The sequence below is a fragment of the Buteo buteo genome, chromosome 17, assembly GCF_964188355.1.
Source record: "Buteo buteo chromosome 17, bButBut1.hap1.1, whole genome shotgun sequence".
Taxonomy (NCBI): Eukaryota; Metazoa; Chordata; class Aves; order Accipitriformes; family Accipitridae; genus Buteo; species Buteo buteo.
Window position 1 is genome coordinate 1,331,041 of NC_134187.1, and position 23,395 is coordinate 1,354,435.

General features: G+C 45.0%; 2 protein-coding genes across 2 annotated transcripts in view; one reads left to right on the forward strand and one right to left on the reverse strand.

Moving 5' to 3' along the window:
- ESCO2 (establishment of sister chromatid cohesion N-acetyltransferase 2) lies at window positions 1-17,881 on the forward strand. Its single transcript, XM_075048858.1, has 11 exons — window positions 1-49; window positions 1,810-1,878; window positions 2,219-3,218; window positions 5,624-5,714; window positions 8,619-8,679; window positions 12,621-12,750; window positions 14,327-14,458; window positions 14,781-14,870; window positions 15,339-15,482; window positions 15,894-16,075; window positions 17,194-17,881. The coding sequence occupies exons 2-11, from the start codon at window positions 1,826-1,828 to the stop codon at window positions 17,330-17,332; spliced, it is 2,022 nt and encodes a 673-aa protein (XP_074904959.1). The 5' UTR covers window positions 1-49; window positions 1,810-1,825; the 3' UTR covers window positions 17,333-17,881.
- The window catches only part of PBK (PDZ binding kinase), an 11,376-nt gene continuing 5,842 nt past the window's right edge, over window positions 17,862-23,395 (reverse strand). The window contains exons 6-8 of the mRNA XM_075048859.1: window positions 23,113-23,242; window positions 21,235-21,411; window positions 17,862-18,934 (exon numbers count right to left, since the gene is read on the reverse strand). Coding sequence (XP_074904960.1) covers window positions 18,729-18,934; window positions 21,235-21,411; window positions 23,113-23,242 — 513 coding nt within the window. The 3' untranslated portion in view covers window positions 17,862-18,728. The remainder of the gene's footprint in view (window positions 18,935-21,234; window positions 21,412-23,112; window positions 23,243-23,395) is intronic.

Here is a 23,395-nt window from a genome sequence, read left to right on the forward strand (position 1 = left end):
CGCGCGGATTCGAAGGCGCGGGAGCGTTGGCGGCGGAGGCGGCGCTGAGGTGAGGGAGCGCGGCGGGGGCCGGGGGAAGCGGGGCCGGGGGGGAGCGGGGCCCGGCGCCCGGCTCAGGCTCAGGTGTGTGTGGAGGACGGAGGGGTGAGGGTTTGGCGCCATGTCGAGGCGTAGGGCTTGTGTGAGGGGGAACGAGGCGTGCGGGTGACAGGGCCTCGTGCGGTTCTGAGGCGCCTGTGTGGGCTGAGGGGGGAACTGCCGGGCCCCCGGCCTGGCGTTGTATGGTGGGGGTGGGAGTGTGTGTGTGTGAGGGGTGTGGGGCCCTGGGCTGGGGGTTTGGTGCTGTGCTGAGGTGTACCAGGCACTACATAGAGGTGTAGGTGGGGTGGGGGTGACGGGGGGGAGGCAGCGTGGGGCCCGGTCCCGGGTGAGGTGCGGGGAGGGGGCTTCTGGGGGGTTTGGGGGGCTTTGGTTAGGTCCTGGGGGGTGGGAGATGTGTGGGGTGCTGTGGTAAGGGGCTGGTGCCCCAGTAGGGTGTAGAGTGCCTGCAGGGTGTTGGGATGAAGGTCTGATGTAACACTGAGGTGTGGGGCTTCTGGGGTGAGGGGCTGGTTGGGAACTGGACTATGAGCATTTTGGGAAGGGGTGTGGGTGGCTGGGGCTGGCAGCGGAGGGCCACTCTGCAGGGAGTGGCCTACGGGACCATCAGGTTAATAGTGCAAGTTATAAGGATTGCCCTCCCCAACCCCACACCTTGACTCTCCTGCCAACAGTGAGTCCTTTTCTTATCTTCTCCCTTTCATCTGTACCCGATATCTTATTTCCCAGGTACCTGCCAGCTTGTTGTTGTTGCCCTGTGCTTCTAAGGCATTGCCTGCCCTCCCTTGAAGTTCCCCTCTGCCAGCACTGCTCTGTGCTGAGGTTGTACAACTCCTGCTGCAGCTATGCAGCTCCTGGCTCAATCCTCTGCCTCCGCGTGTGTCCTTGGTGTTCCTGGGCTTGACAACAGCTTGTCATGTCTGAGCTGTCATCTGTCACCACTTCCCCAAAACAGCAATGCCTTAACGCAGGGAGGTTAGAAGGAACTTCCCCCTACTGGTAGATTATTGAATAAATTATTATTTCTAGTAGTTCAGGAGCTCTTATTACTAGTCTTCTTGGATACAGAGTATTTATTCTGGGGTTTCAGTTGTGAAAAGCCATGTAACAGAAAAGTTAATATTTTACGATAATGATCTCAAACCGAGAACAAACAGCATCGAGTGTTAAACTGCTTTAAATGGCTACTGTGTTAACGAAGGCTAAAAAAGCGTGGTTTATGGTATTTGGCAAGATGGGAGCTGGGAGAGAAACTCTAGAAGTCTGTTGGGTAAAGAGCTGTCTCGCCTGGGAGGTAAATGCCAGCGTGAAATCCTCACAAGAATAAACTGACCGCAAATATAGGCAGGAGCAAGAAGGTTTCTAGGAATGTGTCAGGGAGGTCTGGAATGAGCTTTGCAAGAGAGAGAAAGTAGAACTAATTTCTGAATTATCTGACTCCATTTTAGAAAAAGTACTTTAGGATGCATTTGTTCATGATGACAGAATCTGACTTGACCTGGAAGATCTTTTCTGTGTGCGCTTGTTTTATGGCTTATGCTCAACTGAAACAGAGCCCTGTGCTGTTCTAGTCTCTGTCATGCCTGAACTGCTGCCATTCGGTGTTTTCTTCACAGTCCCCCTCCTCCTCTTCCTTCTTTACTGATTTTTTGTTTTGTTTTGTTTTTTACTGGAAGTCTATTTCCACCTATTAAAATTGTGGTCTTGTAGGTGCTCTGGTGAAGACATGGCAGCTGTTACCCCACAGAAAAGGAGCCGTAGTTCTACTGATACCGATGGGTATGTTAACTTTTTTTTTCTCCTTAATCATGAATAGCGCTGATTCTGTCGGCAGCGTTCCAGAAAGTAGAATGACTGTTGTTCCCAGGTGCTTTAACAAGTTCAGGCAGGAAAATAGATTTGCTATTTTAAAAAAAAAAATGTGGAGAATGGCGAGACAGTTTTAGGCCTTTTGATATTTGTGTATTATATTTTGTTATTTGATATTTGTATTTGTTACAGAGCATATACCAGTACAGGCAACTAGGCTGAGTGAAAATTAAGTGTTACTTAAGTAAAATAATAGTTGAAAAGCTTTCAATAGTACATGTGATGTTTTGTTCTGTAATTATTTTTACAGTTCATCCTTGGCCTTTGAGACTCCTGTGAAGAAAATGATGATAGGCTTTGCTGAAGGTCTGTCTCCACTCAAGAAATCAAGAAATGATTGGTTTGCTTCTCAATTAAAATGGTTATCTAGCTCCAGTGATGAGATGAAAGAAAATGCGGCTGTCCCGGTGAAGCCGGCACTGTCGAGGAGGCTGGATGTTTCACTCCTTCAGGCAGCCAGTGTTCCCACAGCCGCACAATGGGAGTCCTCAAGGAAATTATCCCCAAAGCCCGCTTCCTCGTACAAGCCCCTTATGCCTGTGGTGTCTTTTTATAGCAAGGAAAAGCGATACCTTACTCCTCTTGAGAGGAAACAACTGAATGAGAACCACTCCTTGGGTGAGAGGAACAGGGAGGAAAATCTCCCAGCTGCCAGCAGGACTGAGAAGATGAACATGAACTTGAGCAGAAAAACAAGCTTAAAGCCAACGAAGCACTCAACCAAGCATGGCAAAACTGTCCCCAAAACACTTAAGAAGGCAAAAGGAGATGTACCAGTGGTAAAAGCCAGTGTGGAGAAAGAGAATGTGAATTGCCTAATTAAAAAGAAGATGGATTCACCCTTCAGAGTCCTAAGCATGACAGTTAAACCAGCCCTGAAACTCCAGTTGGGAGCAGCGTTCTTTTCTGCCAGGAAGAAATCACACTCTAAAAAACCAGTTGTAGACACTAAATCTCTCCAGGGTCTCCCCAAATCTCTGCAAGAAAATGATCAGCCCAGACCACTGACAACTACAAAGTCTAACTCAGCTGATAGAAACAAAATTCTTGAGGCGGGTGGTATATTGAGAAGTATTTCTGTGCCTCAGAAGAAGGGAAATGAAAACAGGGAGGATTTCACAAGCTGTGCAAATCAAGACAGAGATTTGGCATGTGAAGGAAAAACTTCTCCGCAAAAAAGCAGAAGCACCTCTGGTCGGTTTTGGGCTTCAAAGTCTGCAGCTGCAGGAGACAGCGATGCAGAGAATGTGGTAAGTAGAGGGGTCATCAGGACCCACAGAGGCCTTCAAGTGACGCACACAGAGCTTTCTGAGCAAGCTGGAAGTAACACGTGCTCCAGTTATTCGGACATAGGGGGTTTATTTAGATATATTAGTGGATTTTGCCTAGGAAATCTTTCACGGATTTATTCCTGCCTTACGAAGGCATAAAACTGTGGTAAACTTTCAGGAAGTTCTTGTCAGCATCCCCGTCTGTTGCTAGCTCTCTGTTGTGGTGAAATATTCCATTTATGACAGCTGAAAGGAAAGCTTTCTGCATGATGTTTTTCCAAAAGACAACATGTATTCTCTTTTTTGTGATAAAGGGCAGCTGAAAAATAAATGTCTAAATGTTTTAACAAATGTAACAAATGCCGAGGCTGACCTTGCTGAGTTTTGTGGGAAGTCAGGAGCCCACATCCTGGGTGTTGTCCCCAGGTAACTGTTTGCAAAACCTTACCTGCCCAAAGCTTGGCGGAAGGAGGCACTTCTCGAATTCTGCTGCTGTGCTCCTTGAAACCAGTTTTGGTTTTCCCCATCTGTGTGCTTCTCAGCCAGTGAATTAATCAGACAGAGAAAGCAAAATTGTTTCTTGAGTGTCTGTCTTTAGAGATTTCTCCTGGGTCACAAGATGTTGCTTGCTGGGACAGCCTGTGCTGTAATTCAAGTGGCACTAGCAGGCTTTGGTGTGGTCTGGGCTTATCTTTTTAGCGATTATTTTCTCAGCAGGAACTATGTGTGCTAGTTCTAGAGCTCCCTTCTCCAAGGAAGCGAGGCTAAGCCCTGGTTTTGCATGCTTTAACAAACTAACAGTGACTTTTCTGAGCTGGTCTGTGTTTGAAGAACTGTAACGTTTTTGTATTCACTGAAGAGGTATAAGCTACCTTAGCGGTGAATACTCCTGGTGATAGAAAAGTTGTTTGGGTAGGGTTTTTTTTAAACATAAATTTCATTCTTGTGCAAATATGTTTAGCAGTGCCGGAATGGTTAAACATTGCAATGAGTCTCACTTATTGTCAACCAGTTAATGCTTGCCAGACCTCACTTTTAATTTTAGGATTTGCTAGAGAATTGTTTAGTTTGGTATGTGTATTTAGCTTTCTAATGCGGTTCTTAGGTGTGAAAGATAAGGGTGGCAATGGAACGTGTGCAGCAGTAAAATACAAACTCAGAACAGGTTTGCAAACTGTTTCATTACACTTGATGTCGTATTTTGCTGTTGCATTCTGGCATCTAAAACTTAGGAAAGTAGGAAAAGGCAGTGCAATACTACTGTAGTATTTTATACTGGGCATTGAAAGGAAGTAGTGAACAAGATGGGAAGCTGTTTTTATAGGGCTAATGTGTTCTATATTCCTGTGTCAGTTCAATAAAAGACAGTTTATTGCCTCCTTTGTTCACCTGCACTGTTTTAGTATCTCTCTCACATTCCTGACTTGATTGTCAATATGTTTTTACAATGCAGCATTAATAAACCACAAATGTTAGCTTGTGCAATCTAACCTTGCACATGCAGTAAAAAAAAAAACAAACGTGAAAGCATTTGATTCTGCTGTGATGGCAGTTTTTTGTGTTGGCAAACTATTTCTCAGAGGTTAACCAGAGGCATAGAGTGTTTGAAAAGGGAACGTAGTGACTTCGTTACCGCAAACTAAATACAGACCAAGTTTGGCCTTGATCTAGTCTCAGATTCTGCTACAGCCGGTTGCTTTGCCTGGTGACTGTCTAGCGTTCCTGATGGGAAATGATACGCTGTCATATATAAAAAGAGCAGAGTTCAAGGCAAAAATCAGTTTGGCAAACTTTCATTTTTATAGAACATTTGCAAGAGGCTTCCAAAAGCTGTGAAGATGCATAGTTGTAGACAGAGAATGAAGCAGAGTCCCAGAAATGCTGAGGTAAAGAAATGATACAAACCTCTATAGTTAAGATTTACTTAAAAACACAAGAAAAAACCAAAACACATCCTGCACTAAAACAAAAGCAGGGGCATACATAAGTGTTAAGGTGTTGAGAATCAAAATCCACGATCATTGTCATAAGCTGAATTTGGTCTTACAGTAGTCAAAGGCAGGTAGATGAGAAATGTTGTGGTATGCCTCAAGGCTGTGAGCAACCTGCAGGACATGAACTTTTCCTCAGTGCTGGGATGCAATGTTTTCAGCAACACTTTCAAATTCAGCAGTCAGATGTAACTTTAATAATGGTGAGATGGGTAGTCTGCTAAGACTGCGTTTTGTTATTGGAAAATACAGCCATTGGTAACACTTCATAATGTCAATTAATGCTCATTGTGAAGGTCCCTTGAAGTGTATGTGATTCTGTAGCTGCTGTCTGAGAACTTCATCAACTGGAGAGGTTTTGTTTTGCCCTAAGAAAATTGTCTTAATTTATAGGATGTTGATGAAATCAGTTCTTCTACAACCTGTGAGTCAGATGATTGCATTATTCCTTCAAGTCAATCTCCACGTGAGGCACATAAGCGAGGTAAGTTGGATTATACATGTCTTGGTCTATGACCTTTGTTGCTGTAGGAAACTGACACAGAAGAGACTTTGAAAATCTCTTAGGTTACCGGCTTTTCCCCAGCAGGATCAACTCTGCTGAATTCCCATGTTGTCCTATAATTTCGTGTTTAGATAAGCTAGAAAGTGATGATGGAGATTCTGCTGTTTCCCTGATGAATCTGTTTTAGTGTTAAGCTGTATGTAAACTGTGTTTTATCCTGATGTCTAACCTATCTTTCCTCTTTGCTTTACTACATAGCCCATTCCCAGTAAGATTTGGGAAATTACTGTATTTGAAACCTATTATTAGGTTTTTTCCCCATTCATTTCTCCCTGGACTGTTACCCTGATTCTTTCAGCTTTCCTTTTTAAATCTTTATTTGTAGGCATCTGACTTTTTCGTTTATTTTCTCCAGACTGAGTCATGTCTTTCCTGGTACAGCACTCCCAAACAGATCTCTGTCTGAGCCTTACCAGCACTAATTAGCAGGAAGGGAGTGATTCATATATTTCACATGTAGTGAATGCATACATTTCCACAGGAAACTTTGTGAGATGCCTTTGGTTTGAGGCAGATGGTAACCCAAGTGTTTTACATGCAGCTGCTGCCCAGAGGGTTGATCCCTATCCCTTATTTTGCCCTGGCTTGTTCCCTATCCCTTATTGTGCCCCAGCTTAAGTGTAGTGGTTCCTCTCATCCTTATTTTAGTCTGTTTGTTTCTGTCCATTCTCCATACAAGAATGCTTTTTAAATTAAACTCTTAAATGCCCCTGTGTGCTAGGTATTATCTACAAAGTTATAAACATATATTATTGTTTACTCCTGATGGTCACCGAGGAAACTCCACTCTATACATTTTGTTTCAGCAGTGAATTATTAACAATAAGTACTTGAATATGATTTTTTTTTTCCCTAGTCAACTTTGCCCCTTTTCTTATGGTTGGTTTACAGAGGCCATATTTCCCTACTAATGCAACGGAATTTTCAGAAGTTATATATTAATTTTAAGACATTTATTATTTTTCCTCTTGGGGATAACAAGTGATAATAAAAAGAAAATATGTTGCTTAAATATTATTTTATTAAGGCAGACTAATGTGTTGGCCTTTACCTGCTGTCTCATCTTCCAAGTATGCACTAACATGTGCCAGTATGTTTGCAGGAGTTGAAGTCATGTTATTTTATCCTAATTTCCTGGTTTCTCCATTTTTTCCATTTTAAAAATAGGCAGCATTCGCTATTCTAGCCTCAGCAGCCCTGGGTTAATTCAATCCTTGCTAGCCTGAAAAGTTCTAATTTATCTGAGTGGTCTCTCAACATCTTTCCCCAGCTGTGGAAGTTCAGATCTCCTTTTGTCTTAATTGCGCTAATGATCTCATCACAACTAATTCTTTTACTGATGACTGAAATGAAGCGCTAGATTTTTTGTTGTTGTTTGTCATCTGGTTTTAGTGTTTCCTCCTCTTTTGGTAGCAGAAACTTCTGGATTTTCCTCTTGCTGTTACAGGATTCTTTCCTGGTACTGTGACCTTCCCAGGTAGCACTCAGTTTTCAATTTGGCATTTCTCCTTTCAGTCCTTCGTGTTGCTGCCCTGCTTTCCCTTGGTTTCTACTCTCTTTGTGATTCCTTGAGTTTCCAGTGAGAAGAAAAAGTCATGATATAGCCGTGTTTGTCTCTTACTCCACTTCTTTCTGGCACATCTGGTCTTAATCTGTTTCTTGGAGAAATTGCCAGCACTCCTGAGCTTCCTTCCCCCCACCCCTTTAGTCTCGCTTTGCATGGGAACTTATTTATCCACTTTTGGAACGTAGTGAAGCCTGTTTTCTTGAAGGTCACCATTTCTCCATGCCTCCTCTTCTTGTTCTGAGGAGTGGCATTCTCTGTGCTGCCAGCCACTTTTCTTTATGCTACCTCCAGCTCTGTATAAAAGCCTCCTGTTACTGTGTTTTCCACCTGTTTATAAAGCTGTTGCCATCACATTCCCAAAGATTGCCTGACATTATTTGCCTGCTGGCGCCTTTCCCAAGAAGTGCGTTGGCCCTCTAAGATCCTACATTTCTAGGAAGTCGTAGGCTTTTTATTGTTTGTTAGTGTCGTCTTCATGACTCCTCACGATCTTTTCCACTACTGATATTAACAAGAGACTTTTTTTATTGTGTCCTGTTTCCTAGAAACAACTGGTTCATCTTCATGGTGTGTTTTTGGCGTCTGTTAGGGCCACTCTTCTGCTTATGTACTTTACTATGTTTCTGTAATTCCTATGAATTCTCTGTCAAATATCTGTGAATGCAGTCGAAGTATGAGAGCAGAAAGCAGTCTAGTACCTAAACTTTTTATACTTGAGGGAAAATATATTCCTAACTAATAATTTGCCTTGTTTTACTTATCAAAGTCTTTGCTAAATTATCCTAAAACTTGCAGCTTGTGTGCTGTAACCTAGCACTGAGCCCATCATTTCCCAGCTTCTCTAGGATGAAGAAGCTATAGGTTCAGGCTGCCTCAGCCAAAATAATGGAAAATGGAGAAACCTCTGCTTGATTAACACTCTTAATTAATAGCCAAGGAAACACTAGACTAGTGCAGTGGAAATTTCTGCTTTGTAATTCCGATGTGAGAGGGGAAAGTACCAGATAGCCTGATCAATGTTACTTCAGTGGATTGAAGGTAATTATGGCTGGATACCATTCATGGACACAACCTTTATATACTGCAGTATCAACAACTTCCCTGTACTCTTATAAGCTCTTGTCTATAGAGTTCAATTTCACTGTTGTGTATCATTTTGAAGTCTCATTGGTGTTTGAATTTCTGTTTCCATGTATTGACATGTTCTGCAACTAAAAAGGATTCTAAACCACAATAACTTCATTCATCTTTTCCAGCATCTCCTTCAAATGCTGTTGTTTACCCCATTTTCAGTGTACCACCTGCCAGCAAGAAAAGGTAGGCTTACCTTTGCTAAGTCTCTCCAAGAATGAGCAGCAGTGTCATATCTGCAGAATCATGTTTGTTTGGGTTTTTTTAATTATAGTAATTATAAAAACAATACCTTAGTTTTCTCCCAATCTTTGCAAGGTTTAGGAGCCTGGGGTTTTTACTGGGTTGGCTTTTTTTTTTTCCTTTTAAAGGGAAGATGAAAGATGAAAGTTGTGTTGGTTTAGGGGGATACTAGCCTGTGAATAAGGAAATACACATTTGCTTATTGTCTGTAATACATTTTACTTGTGAGGTTGTACATATTATTTAGCTGATTTATTTTTTTTTAACAAAAAAGGAAATAATAGTTTTCTCTTAGCTGTTGCTAATGATAAAATCATTAGAACAAGGGGGACTGTTTCAGGATATATTCATCACCAAGAATGCCATAACCTTGGTGGTATTTGGGCCCTGTAGAGGGGTTTTTATTTATACTACTTCTGTAGTGTTCTGTATCTCCCTATCTGGAGTGTCCACAATGAGCAGTAACTTTCAGTCTTTATGTATTGGCCGTTCATTAGGGACCTGCACCTCTCATCAGCTGGACACCCTCGACAGCACTAACTACAAATTTGAGTAGGTACCAAAGTTGTCAAAACAAATTGGCTCTGGCATGTGCATTCTTGCCACATTTGAAGAAATTCTGTGTTACAAGCAACCTTTTGAGCTAAGTTTGTGTACATCAGCTACAGCATGTGAAAATTCGACTCTATGTTTAACTGGGCCAGTTAACTTATTGATTTACTCATTGAGTAATGCTGGAAAGGCTGACAGGGCAGCTCAGTAACTCTGCTCAGGCCAGTCTGTGGCTCTTGCAGGAACTGGCAGCTTCTCTGTTTCTGTCACAGTCGACCTCCTTTACCAGTTAAGCCTACAGTATTAATTTTTAAACTGTTGAAATGACTCACTCTTGGGGAAGGCACTGGCTTATTGGAGTTGTACAGAGCTAAAGATTTCAGAAGGCTTGTTATTGTGGAATACCCATGTTCTTTAAATTTAGTGTCAAACTGAACTTTCTCTGCCATAAGGTTCGTTGCTTTTCAATAGTAACTTTTCCTGTGATATGTTTTTGTAAATATTACAGTGCCATGGCTAATGCTGACCAACATCTTCACTGTTAGCACTTGGGGAAGTATTTGTGTGCTATACAGAAATCACCTGAAGTGCAAAGATCATTAACTGCACTGGTCAGGTGTGTTTTGTATTACACTTTTTTTTTTTTTAACCTGAGAAATTTTAGTACAGCAGCACTAGGTAGCAGCACACTCAGAATTTTTGATCTAGGTGCCAAAGAAAAGGCAGAAGTTGTAATAAAAATGGGTGAAAAGGATTAATAGAAGCACTTGCTTCTCTTCCACTTTCCCATGTTCACCTGAGTGGGTGTTTCTTAAGTTTGCTGGGCAATGTTTGCATCCTGGTTTTTGGCTGGGACAGAGTTAATTTTCTTCCTAGTAGCTGGTACAGTGTGTTTTGGATTTAGTGTGAGCATAATGTTGATAACACACTGATGTTTTTAGTTGTTGCTAAGTAGTGCATAACTTAAGTTAAAGATTTTTCATTTTCCCATGCTCTGCCAGCAAGCAGGTGTACAAGAAGCTGAGAGGGAGCACAGCCAGGATAGCTGACCCGAACTAGCCAAAGGGACATTCCATACCATAAGACATCATGTTCAGTATATAAACTGTGGGGACTTGGCCAGGAGGGGCAGATCACTGCTTGGGCATTGGTCAGCATGTGGTCAGCAATTGCACTGTGCATCACTTGTCTTTACTTGGGTCTAATTTCTCTCTTTTTGTTATATTACTTTTAATTATTACTATTTTTTTATTATTGTTGTTGTTAGTATTATATCTTATTTTACTTTAGTTATTAAATCTTTCTTCTCTCACCCCACAAGTTACTTTTCTTTTTTTGATTCTCCTTCCCATCCCACTGCAGAGTGAGTGAGCGGCTGTGTGGTGCCTAGTTGCTGGCTGGGGTTAAACCACAACAGTTTGCTATTTACTGTGATGGAAACGAAGCACAAGCATGTGAAGTTTGCTTTTTGATTCTGTAAAAAGCATGATATTGCTAAATTACTTGTAGGCACTGGGACTTTTTACTCATAAGGTGTGATTATACTACCTGGTGTCTGTGCTTCTGACTAGCTTATTTCTTCATTAATTCGCTGTTGTACTCGTAGACCTCTAGTGGAAAAAGACTTTTTTTCTCACACAAGAACCAGAGTTATTAATGCCTCTCCCATATTGAATCAACTTCTTGATACATTTTGTTAACAATGAAAGCATTCTGAGATGAGTTTATTGTGAACATAAAAAAAACCCACTTAAAGTTGCTCCTATAAGAGCCAAAATAAGCTTTCTAAAACTTGTTGCGCTACTGTAGTCTTCTGCCACAGAAGTGTTGAAAGAGAGATCTGATTGCAATATTTGCTTTGCTTCCTCATGTGGCTTTTCAAATACCTTCCGTGGTGCAAGTGGAACCGTGGAATATGTGGAAATCCTGGTGTTTGTGATTAACTGAAAATCAGTCTTGGATTTGCAGTTGTCTCCTGGGAAGCTGATGAGCACAAGCTTTTCCTACATGAAATCTCTGCTTTGGAAATTCTCCTTAGTATCCAAATCTATAAAATTGTTTGGTGTATCTCTAAATTAGTTCCATATTAAGGTTCACTGCACAATAGTTAAAATTTCCCATTTGAAGATTGCTTAAGAAATGCCACCTTACAGGCAGAAGTCTAAAGGTAGGTTAGAAAACCTGTGCAATTATTAACACCCCAACAATGTGCTTCTCTGTAGCTGAAGTCCACATTGTAAACCTAAGAATTCATATAAAGCCTCCATGTCTGGATCTGAATATGAAAAATTCCTCTTGGCCTTGCTTCGGTCCGCTCCCCTTTGGGAGCATGTCCCGGCTAGATGGCAGAGGAGAGCTTAGCCCGAGCACCAAGGGTTTTTCCTGATATGCTGCTGATCCCCTGGTCTAAAGGTGGTGTTGGCGTGAGGAGCTGGGACTTGTGGTGGTGAAGCAGGAGCTGAGTGGAGAAGCAGTCTGGGGACCCCAGGGGTAGACAGAGTGTGGGCTTGAGACCAAATATGGTGATTCTTGGCCAAAGCCTTGTCACATGTCCTTGTACACCATGATTGAAACCTAGATGAAATGCTTCGTAGGTTATTGGAGTTCACTTTTTCACTTTCTTCCCTTTTTTACCCTTGAGGGGAGAGTGGTGTTGATGTGGTGTGCACTCTATATTCAGCTTTCCTCACAAAATTGGGAACACTCGAAGCTTTGTAAGATGACTTCAGACAATGCTACTTCCCCTGCTGAGTCTGGCAGGGTAGGACCCTTATCCTTGCCTCGTATCACGCTGTCCAGGAGTCTGGCACAGATTCCTGAGCTGCTCAGACCAAGCTGAGGTACTGTGGGTTGCAGTGCGGTCATGCAGCGAGGCACATGCTCACATTTCCAGGTATTCATAGCCACATCTCCCTGTGTTCGTCTTCCCGAGCCCTTTGATGATTGCAGCCGCAGCAGCACCTATTTCCTCACCCGCAGTTTCCATACTTCACAGACCTGGCCCCCTGCTGCTCAGTTTGTTGTGTATCCCTTCAACTGTTCAAGGAGCTGCTGAATTTCCAATATCCTGGAAAGGGATGGCTGTGGAAGTGAGAGAGGTGCTTAATCAAGAGTTATTTAACTTCTGATACAATTGTGGGGCACTTCCTAGAGCCCCTGTCCTTCCCTCCCTCTCCCAGGGGAGCTGGCACCACAGCTGTCAAGAAGCTGTGCTGTACCTGGCTTAGTTTGGGGTGTTCTGTAATAAGAGTCGCTACCCTGCCCTGGTACCCAACATGTAATGTTAACCTTTGTCTGCAGTGACTAATTTTCATCTCTGAAATTATTTTCAGGATGCAGGCTACGCTGGATGAACTGACTGCTCTGTTTGGGTCCAGCCCACCTGTAAAAACATCTCACACCTTGCAGAAAAGCAAGAAGGCAAAAGAGCTCTGCAAGCGCTCCAGAGATCAGATGATCATTGTAAGGTTCCCCTCGGGGTGTGCTGGGTCCTCGGGGTGACATGGTGGAGAGGAAACAAGAAATATGTCTTGAGTCTAACAGATAAGTAGACTTCCTCACGTGTAAACCTCAAACCAACCACACTGTGACGACAGTAACACGGTAGTGATTAACATATTTAGCACTTTAGGACAGGGTAGTAGCTGGGAAATACATTGTTATGGTTTCCCTGGGACTAACACTTTATTACATTTTGGAATTCAAAAGAGGTTTATGTAACTTAATATTTAAAACAAAACAAAAAAACCCAAAGAGGAACTTGGCCAAGCCTGTATAGATACTATAGGAGTGGATTTGGCTGTATAATTTTCCTTTCCCACGGCTTCCTGGCCCGCTGTGCGAACAGAGTCAGCACAGCACTGCAACCACAGCGGCAAACGTCAGCCAGGGCAGCACAGGAGCAGGAATGTGCAAGTGAGAGCTGAGCCTGAATGGAGCTCGCTCTGTTAACGAGTGGGTGCCTCTTCAGTAGCTCCATGTCTGCCTTCCTGCTGCTGCCCTTCAGTGTGGAGTACTGATTTTGGAGCAGCAGGAGGCCAAACAGTGTTATTGAGACTTGCGTGTCATCTAGCTATCACACGTATGGGTTTCCAGAAAATACGCCCTCAGTGATGAGTAATTTTCTTAGTAAACCATTTGTTCTCGCTTGGTGACATGCAGACATTTTCAAGCCTGTTTCCTGAGGGAACAGGGCTTATGTGATCATTCTTGTCTGCTGATCTGCCTTTTCTAGCACCTTTTGAGTCATTTGGATGGTTTCTGTCAAATTTGAGACCTCACAGATACAAAGTTTTGAGTGTTTTGAAAACTGGTCCCCATGGAAGGGAGAAACCCAGATGAATGCCTGCGCTGAGAGGAAAGCAGCAGCTGTATTCAGCAGTCATCGCTACCCTGAACATGGCTGGCTGGCCGGCCACAAGCTTCAAGCCTGCCTGGCACGCCTTAGCTGCGTGTCGAACTGCTGGGCCCACAAGGGACAGACTGTGGGTGCTGTGACATGGGGAGGAAGCCCGAACTGGGATGTGGGGAAGGGAAAGCAGCTGCTGCAGTATCGGCCAGTGCAGAGAAGTAAGATAAGTCCTTAACAAACCACGCTTCACTTCACCTCAGTACTTAAAGACCAATCTGCTGTTTGCTTGCACAACTGGCATTCAGTTCCTTCTCTTCCCCTCCCTGTGTACTGACAGAGATAAAAATGAAGTTATTTTTAGATAGCCGATGAAAACACAGTACAGAGTTTTCCTTTGGTTTTTTGTGGTGCTCTTTTACATTGTTTTCTCAGTGAGGATGTTGCTGAACTATTTCAAGACTTGTTTCAAATAATGCGTTGATTGCATTCCCTGGATAATTTAATGCTATAGAGTTCTGAATATTCTGCAAATAAGCAAAAGCCTGTCCTCCTCTCCACAGATTCAAATGAAAACAAATACTTGAATCTTTGATGATTGTTACTAGAACTAATTCTCAACCTCATTCTTTAAATTGAACGTGGTTTTGAACAGCTTCAGAATGCTTAGCTGGCTCTGTTTCTCACTAGGATGCTGGTCAGAAGCATTTCGGTGCCATAGTTTGCAAGTCGTGCAGCATGATCTACACGGCTGCTAGCCCGGAGGATGAAGCGCAGCACATCCAGCACCACGAGAGATTCCTCGAGGGACTCAGATATGTGGTAAGGTGATGGCTGTGCTCGCAGCTCAGCTGAAGAACACAGGGGGAAGTGGTGTGTGATAGCCAGGTACAAAGTCAAGACAGCTGCAGGCAAACGTTTTGTCATCCAGAGGGGAGGTTAAAGTGTAAGTTAAGCAGTTCCAGCAACTGTCTGCCTTCATCAGTTTGATGAATATGACTTGACTTTATTCCTGAAACCTGGAGTGGTTCAGATTACAGCTTCATCTGCCAGAGTCTGCACTGAATCACTTCCTCTCTTTTGCTAGACCACTAACTTGTTGTTTGTTTTTTGGTTGTTGTTTTTTTTCCTCCCTCTGTGGCAGGGTTGGAAGAAAGAACGGGTTGTGGCAGAGTTCTGGGATGGGAAAATTGTATTGATTCTTCCAGATGACCCAAAATATGCTGTCAAGAAGGTACATGTTTGTTTATTTTGGGGTTTATGTTGTAGATTAGCTTTCTGCTGGCTCAGCTCCTGGAACTACCTCAGTGTGTGATCATACATTGCTTGACAGTGCACAGGGTGAACAGGAGAGCTGAACAGGGTTGCGGCAGCAATCTAGGTTGCTGTGGACACCCACCCTGACACATCCTAACCCTGTTCCCTGTGCTGAAGCTCTTGTTCTTACAACACCAGCGTAACCTGATCCTTTCAGGCCCAAGGACTGGGTTGAGAGGCAGGTGCGCTGAGCAAGAGGTGTAGAGGGATGAAGATACAAGTGAGAGCCTGTTCTTTAACATTCTCTACACAGTTAGAGCCTGATCTTGTGTAAGCACAGGCTTATTTGGGGGAACAAGTCCCCTTTCTGGCAGGTTTCACGCCAGAGTCAAAGAATGTGCGCATTGGTTCCCTAACACACCTCTCTCTGGTTTTGTTTTCTTAGGCAGAAGATGTGCGAGAAATTGTAGATAATGAATTGGGATTTAAGCAAGTTTCTTTGAGCTGCCCAGCCAAGACTAAAGTATACTTGTTTGTGTCCAACGAGAAGATGATTGTTGGGTGCTTAGTGGCTGAATCAATCAAGCAGGTATGTGTTATTAATGTATGGGGAGAGGCTGAAATTGCAGGCTAATCACTGGGGCTGTTTGCCTAAGCCTGTGTATTGGAAATCCTGGCTTAGGGCAGGAGGAGGGAAAATAAAACTAAGGAAATAAAAAACCCAACTAAACAAAAAAAAACCCCACAACAACAAAAAAAGAAATTAAGGAAAAGCTTGTGCTTTTGTCAGGTTGAGATGTTGCTGGCAGGAGTTAGCCAAGTTTGCATGGCCGATACTGCAGCGAGCTTGCATCTGACCCTGGTTTGGGTTCTGGTTTACCTTGCTGGGTGATGGTCTGACTTGTAAGAGAGCAGAAGGCAAGGCTGGGAGCACAGGAAGGTCTGTGGCTCTGCGTCCTGTTGGGAAGGAGCAGTTTGATGCCTCTGCTTGTTTCTGCAGGCTTTCCGGGTGCTGTCTGAGCCAGGAGCTGTGCTGTCCTCTGGCCAGGACGCCCTGCAGCACCACCGGGCTTGGCGCTGCTCCACGGAGCCAGAGCCCGCTGTCTGCGGCATCAGCAGGATCTGGGTGTTCGGCCCAAAGCGCAGGAAGGGAATTGCCCGTCACATGGTGGACACGGTCAGGTAGGGAGAGGTGGTGGGAGGGCAGTGGGGAGCTGGGATCCCAGCTGGGATTTATCCGTGGGGGGGAAACGATGATTGCAGCAAGAAGTGTTTAGAAGGAACTTAGGGAAATGGATAAACTTGTATTGTTAAGCAAGTCTGGAATCCCCACTTCATAGTGGAAGGATATCAAATGGACAGATATTACATGTATATCTAATATTAAAGTAATATTTTTATTTCAAATCTGACACAAGTGTGGGCCACGCTGTTAACTACTGGGTATAACCAGAACACAGAGCTACATGGACTGGATTTTCAAAGAGAAACTGTGCTTGTTGGGAAAATTTTTATTTTTTAATTTTTTTTTACTGGTCAAGTTGATGGGCCCAAACACTTGAGTTTTTCCAGGCAGGAAATTCCAAGCTTTTCAAGCTCAGGTAAAACTGGGAGGAAGAGTTAAAAACTTCCCTTCATCTATTAATATGGACTGCCTTGAGGGGGAGCTTGGCAGTCCATGAGCCTGTAGTAGCACATATCTTCTTTGTGTCATATCTGCTCACTATGTGTATATAAAATACAGACATATAAAGTATATGAGTACATATGTGTATAATTTTATATATTTATAATCATTCATTATTGTATCTGGAGCTCAGTATTCTGTAAATTCATCAGCCGGTGTTTGGTCTCCACTTCCTCCCATGGTTAGGGTTTGATGTGCTACCTCAATGACACTTTCCAAACCTACAGGCCGTGTGAACCAGCTGGACCTGGGTGACCTGTGGGTGCCCAAGAGTCCTGGCACTGCTGTGGTAGACTTCACTCAGGAACTGTTGCAAGATATTTAACCGAAACCTCTGGGTTTCCATGTAAAACTGCATGTGGGTTTTCTACCTGTATGCGGTCTTACATTATCCTTCTTGCTAATTTTAAAATGCCTCCTGGTTCCTGATTACGGCAGAATCTGAGAGGGCAAACTGGCATCTTGCAACAATCTTCTCTGGTTTGAAAGCAAAGTGACAGAAGAAATAACAGCTCCCTCCAGAAAGAGGAAAACACCCCTGTGGTGTGTTTTAGGAGTCTGATAAAGCAGCTGGCTGGTTGCAGCACACCGATACCTCTGCTTTCTCTTTCAGGAGCACATTCATGTACGGCTGCTACCTGAGCACTAACGAAATTGCCTTCTCTGACCCGACACCAGACGGCAAGTTGTTTGCAACAAAGTACTGCCAAACCCCTAACTTCCTTGTTTACAATTTTATTTATAACAACTGATTCGACTTGGTTATTGCAAGTTGAGGTTTGTTGAAATCATCTAAGATAATTTGTGTGTTTAAAATAACACTTAAGCGTTGTTACCTGCCTAAACGCTGTTTTCCTGCTGAGTGCTTGTTCTTCCTCCCCTTGTGAGCAAGCTGGGGGAAAGTGTGTCACTTTGTGTACAGAGTTGTGTTGTATTTTAGTGTGTGCTGTGAAACCTTGCTTGGATTTTGGGTAGGGGTTTCTTCTGAAACTAAATTTTATTGCGAGTAACTTAATTTCTTTAAAAGGTTTAATTAATATAAATATGGCTAATTTCTACCTGTGTAGTTGTGTAATTCTGAGCTCTGCAGTTTGTGTGCTGTAAAGGGCTTGTCTGGGGTAGAAGCCTTAGTACAAGCAGTTACTAAATTTATGCACAGAGGAGTAAGAAATGTCTTAAAACAACTGACTTGTGGCAGGACTTCTCCCAGTGTGTAAGAAAGACCTGGAACCCTCACGGTGTTGTGCTGCAGGGGAAGCTGTCATGGGAGCTGCCTTCTCAATAAAATGTGTGAAATGCTGCTCGAGCTTGTTTCTATGCACAGAAGAGATGTGGGAATGCTTCCAATGCTCTCTTAATTGCGGAGTTCAGAGAAGGCAGCAGTGGCTGAAACAGAAGCTGAGGGCTGTGTGGGGGAGCAGGACAAGTATATGTGTTGTAACCTCTTTGTCTCCAACCAGCTGAAGGCAGGCATTTCCCCTAACAGCAGGCTTTCCTTTAACAAATCCTCAAGAGACTGTTTTTAATTTCTTGACCCTAGACCCTTTTCTACCATGGTATGATTCTGTGTAACAAGCTGTTGTGTCAGGAAACCTTTTCCTTGAGCTTGCAGCTGCTTTCCCTCAGTAATGTTCTTCTGTTAGCTGGGACTGTGCCCTGACCGCCTCAGGAACACAAGTACTTTACAGGAGAGCCCTCACCAATGCTTGCACATACCCGGCAGACACACATGCTTTTTAGGAGGAAAAACCCACCACTTTCACATGGAGATTAAGAAAAAAAAAAAATATGTATTTTTAACATCTCAGTCACAAAACTGTTGTTAATTCAACACAAAGAGAGAGGGAAGGGTTTTAAAACAGCTGTAACATGACAACTAAAAGCAAAACTGTTGCACAGAGCATGTAGCTTATTTAGGAACAAGTGCAGGTGCAAGGGGATTGCTCTAGAAGCAGAGCAAGCCCCAGTCACCTCAGGCATGTCCTTAAACCAGGGGTTAGAGTTTAATGAGTTTAGGCTCTGGTTTTTAAGTACACAGAGCAGGTTTCACATCCTAGAAGGCTAAATGCTGCAGGAGCAGCCTTACTCTTCTAAGTTCAATCCCTCAGCTCCTGTGCCCACGGCACAGGTATGGGAGCTTGGATGCTTTTACTCCTGGGGCAGACTTGCCTCCAGTACTTCCACGATGCACGCAGCCGAGGGACGCTTCTTGGGGTCCTCACTGGTGCAGACAGAAAAGAGGTCGATCATGCGCTGGTAGGATGAGTCCAGTTCCTCCATGTTGAGGGCTGGGCGGGTTCCCAGGGCTGCATAATATGCTTCCTCATCAAAGCAGTCTTCATCAAAAGATTCATCTGCACAAGAAAGTGGCAAAGGTGTTGGGAAGGGTGCTGGAAACCACACTGCTCCCTTGGGTCATGGGGCTTTGCTCCCTGGCTGCCCCTCATGCATCACAGGATGGTTTGGGTGGGAAGGGACACTTCAAGTTCATCTAGTTGTCCCCCTGCCATGAGCAGGAACATCTTCAACTAGACCAGGTTGCTCAAAGCCCCTTTCCTCATAGCAGAGGTGTTTCAACCCTCAGATCATCTTTGTGTCCCTCCTCTGGACCCGCTCCAACAGGTCCATGTCTGTCCTGTGCTGAGGACCCCAGAGCTGGACACAGGTGGGGCCTCACCCAATTGGAGCAGAGGGGCAGAATCCCCTCCCTCGACCTGCTGGCCACACTGCTTGGGATGCAGCCCAGGACATGGTTGGCTTTCTGGGCTGCAAGAAAGCTGTCACGTCCAGCTTTCATTCACCAGTACCCCCAAGTCCTGCCTTGCAGGGCTGTGGTGGGCTGTAACCTTCATCTCAACTTCGCTATTCCTTTGTTATCCCTAATTACTGCCTAGGATACATCATTACTTCGACTTAAATCACTTATTTTGAAGCTCTATCTACCCCCTTTCTCCCAGGAGAATAACTCTGAGTCACCCCTGCAGAGCTGGCTGGGAAAAAGCTCTGCAGCCAGGAGACACTGAGAGCAGGACAGTGAGGAAAAATCCCCTGGCTGCCTAGAGACCAAGTCAGAAAACACAAGCCAGCCTGTGGGTCCGTGCCAGCACAAAGGCTGAAGCAAGAGTTTTCCCAGCACAGCCCATAGGATTCTTAGCTTTGTATCACTCCAGGGCACAGATCTGCCTGCAGGCAGCTCTTAGCAGCCCCTGCCCATCCCATCCACTCCCTGCCTTGGCTGTTCCATGTAACTCTGAATGACAGGGTGGCCAAGAAGGCCAACAGCATCCTGTCTTGTATCAGAAATAGTGTGGCCAGCAGGAGCAGGGAAGTGATTGTTCCCCCACACTTGTGAGGCCGTGCCTTGAATACTGTGTTCAGTTTTGGGCCCCTCATTGCAAGACGAGGTGCTGGAGCATGTCCAGAGACGGGCAACAAAGCTGGTGAAGGGTCTAGAGCTTATGAGGAGCGGCTGAGGAACTGGGGTTGTTTAGCCTGGAGAAAAGGAGGCTGAGGGGAGACCTTATCGCTCTCTACAACTACCTGAAAGGAGGTTGTAGCCAGGTGGGGGTCGGTCTCTTCTCCCAGATAACAAAAGGACAAAAGGAAACAGCCTCAAGTTGTGCCAGGGGAGGTTTAGATTGGATATTAGGAAAATTTTCTTCACTGAAAGGGTTGTCAAGCACTGGAACAGGCTGCCCAGGGAAGTGGTTGAGTCACCATTCCTGGGGATATTTAAAAGATGTGTAGACATGGTGCTTAGGGACATGGTTTAGTGGTGGACTTGGCAGTGCTAGGTTAATGGTTGGACTTAATCTTAAGGGTCCTTTCCAACCTAAATGATTCTGTGATTCTGTGACAAATCCCTGCTTCCTCTGTGCTTTATCAGAGATGAGCAGGTGTTTGGCAGCCTGGGTACAGCCCTGAGCACCCTTAACCTGGGCACAGCACACTTCCTTTAGCTTCCCTTTTCCAAAAAAGGCTCAGCTGCCTCAAATATTTTTGTACGCCATTTCAAGCACAATGTCATTTTAAGCTCTTCTGGCCACATCATTTTGGTGGTATCTCAACAGCATCCACCACACAGCTACAGCCTGACAGATTGCTCCTACACTGCCATGACGGCAGAGGACGTGGGATGGAGCCGGAGGACAGCTGAGCACACTGCAGGGCTCTTGGGGACATATTTCAAGCCTACCGAACTGCGCTGACGGGCATCTGATGAGCAGCCGAATTTCAAAGAGCTCTATCCAGCTGTTAGACAAACAGCTGGAGCACTTAAAGAGCACTGGTTTGCAATGATTAGTTACCATCATTTATCAACTTCTTATGGTGGAGTTAAGCCAAACAAAGTTGAAAGCAGCCCAGGCCCCTGCACAAACACTGAAGGAAGCCGGCAAGCACCCGCTGCAGAGCAGCCTTGGGGTAGTGCTGAGCAGCTCAGTGCTGCAGCGAACTCCCCACTGAACTCCCCATGAAGAGAGGCAGGGCTGGGAGACACAGCAGGCACAGACACACTTGCAAGCCCTTTGGATGGCATCTCTGGGAGACCCAGCATTTTGGGGTTACTAACACATGCTGCAGATATCAATCCTACTAAGAGAGGAAAGCATTTCTAGGAGCACAAGTTGCTCACCAGCAAGGTATAGAAACAAACCTTCATCATCAGGGTCATCATCCAGGTTGAGGTGGGGCACGGAGAGGGTCATCATTTCCCAGAGAGTCAGCCCAAAAGGGAAGATGTCGGCCTTGTCGGTGATCACGCCATCATCCTGCAGGGCTTCCTTGGGCTTCCAGGGCTCAGTGCCGATGTAGTACATCTCTGGGTCACTCACTGGAAGGAAACACCACAGCTTGGGTGTCTGCTGGGACTTGCAGACACTAAGACACAGTCACAGCTCGCCACACAGCAGGGATTTAGCCTGTCAGTTAGCTCAGGTGTGCTGAAGCCACAGGGCAGGATCTTTTAGGGGCCTGAACCTATTTTTCATTCATATCTGTGTAGTCTCAAAGCCCCTGTAACCTGCAGCTTGCTCTGCAGCAGTGCCAGACCCACCGGGGCTCATGCTTCTCCTCCAGAGGCCTGGCAATGCATGTTGGGGACTGCGGAGAAACCTCCATGAGGAGATTTCACAGTGGAGCGTCCGAGGCCACGCAGAGTGTGGACAGAACAGAAGGCCAGAGCTGTGCTCTGTAGCTTAATCCTGCAGTAAGACACCCCACAATGAAGAAGTGAGAAATTACCTGCGTTTTACCCAGGTTTCTCTCTTCCTCAGCTTGGCCCCTGCTGGGGAAGCAGGACAGATGTGACAGCAGTCACAGGGCACCTGGCCTAGACGACACCAGGGGACAAAGCCAACCTGACCCTGGTCCTCACGAGGCTCTGTCAGCCTCCACCACACAGTGCCTCCTGCCAGCCATGCAGTCCTCCTGTTTTCTTTACTCCAGCCCAAACCAAGTTCTCACCACTTTGTTCAATTTAATGCCTTCTTGATCTTAATTAGCCTTGGGAGAGTTGAAATGATCAGCTCTCAGCCCGACGAAGGAAAAACCAGCTCTGACTTGATCCCTTATATCCCTCTCTCAATTACAGGCCCCACTCCCAAGAGAAGAGTGCCACATTTCCACCCCGCTCTCCCTAGCAAATTCCCGAGCTGTCAGCAAATCTCAACTGTTCAAGCAACTTTTCTCTTGGAGGGCTGATCTTCAAAGCCTGGCCTGTAACAAGGAGCGAATGCCAAAATCCCTCGACACTTCACGGGTTGTTGTGCTTTAATCCTTGGCTACCACACAGACAGGGACCCAGCACCGTCGCTGTCGGTGGGTGCCGGTTGTCTCCTCAAGACCATGAGGCGGCAAAGCCAAAATCAGGGCTGGGTGGAGAGGACTTCTTCCTGTTAAACCAGCCCAGAAACTGATACTTTAACCACGCTCCTCTCCAGGAGATTACGCTGGGGCGCTGCCTCCAGCTCTCTCGCTCCTTATAAAAAGGAACAGCTACTAATAAAAATGTAATAGAGCAGCTTTATAAATTATGAGGCTGTCGCAGGCCCAAGCGCTGTGTAAAGCAGTGGAGAAAAGCATTCTTGTAATTAACCCAAACACATTCCTGCTGTTCACAGCCAAGCCACGACGCCATTAGACATCTGCTTCTCATTTACATGAAGTCTTTATAATGCTCACAGTTGGCTTGTGCTTCCTTCTAGCCCTACGAGAAAGATTCATTTACTTAACTCTCTGGCAAGAGCATCTCCTCAAGAGAGTCCAGCAGGGCCTGATCCAGCATCCCGTGTACAATGGCATTCCTGCCCGTGGGAGTGAATGCATGAGCATGGAAGGGCACGAAACAGATGTCACAAGTCTGGAGAATTAATGCTGGACCTTCCGAAGATCCCCTTCACCTGCACATGCTGCAAACCACGAGCCAGTCCTTCCCTCTGAGGACACGGAGGGGTAAGTGTGTTTACTCTGCTCCCGGAGCCAAACTCTGGCAGCCACCACGCATTCAGGTCCCCTTCCCAGCAGCCCGACCTACCAGTCATGTTCTCATCCAGGGGCAGGGACACTCCCACATCACAGATCTTGATGGCTTCAAAGTCACCTTTAACGACCACGTTTGAAGACTTGATATCTCCGTGGAGCAGTTTCTTATCATTGTGAAGATACTAAGAGGCAGAGAGGAGTTGTTAACACCTACTCACAGATACAGCCATGGAGAGGCAGGAAGAGCCATTTGGACAGCAAAGCACCAACTTCTTAATGTTTAACAAATTTAGTCTTAAAACCTCGAGGATGGGTACCTGTAGCATGTATAAAAC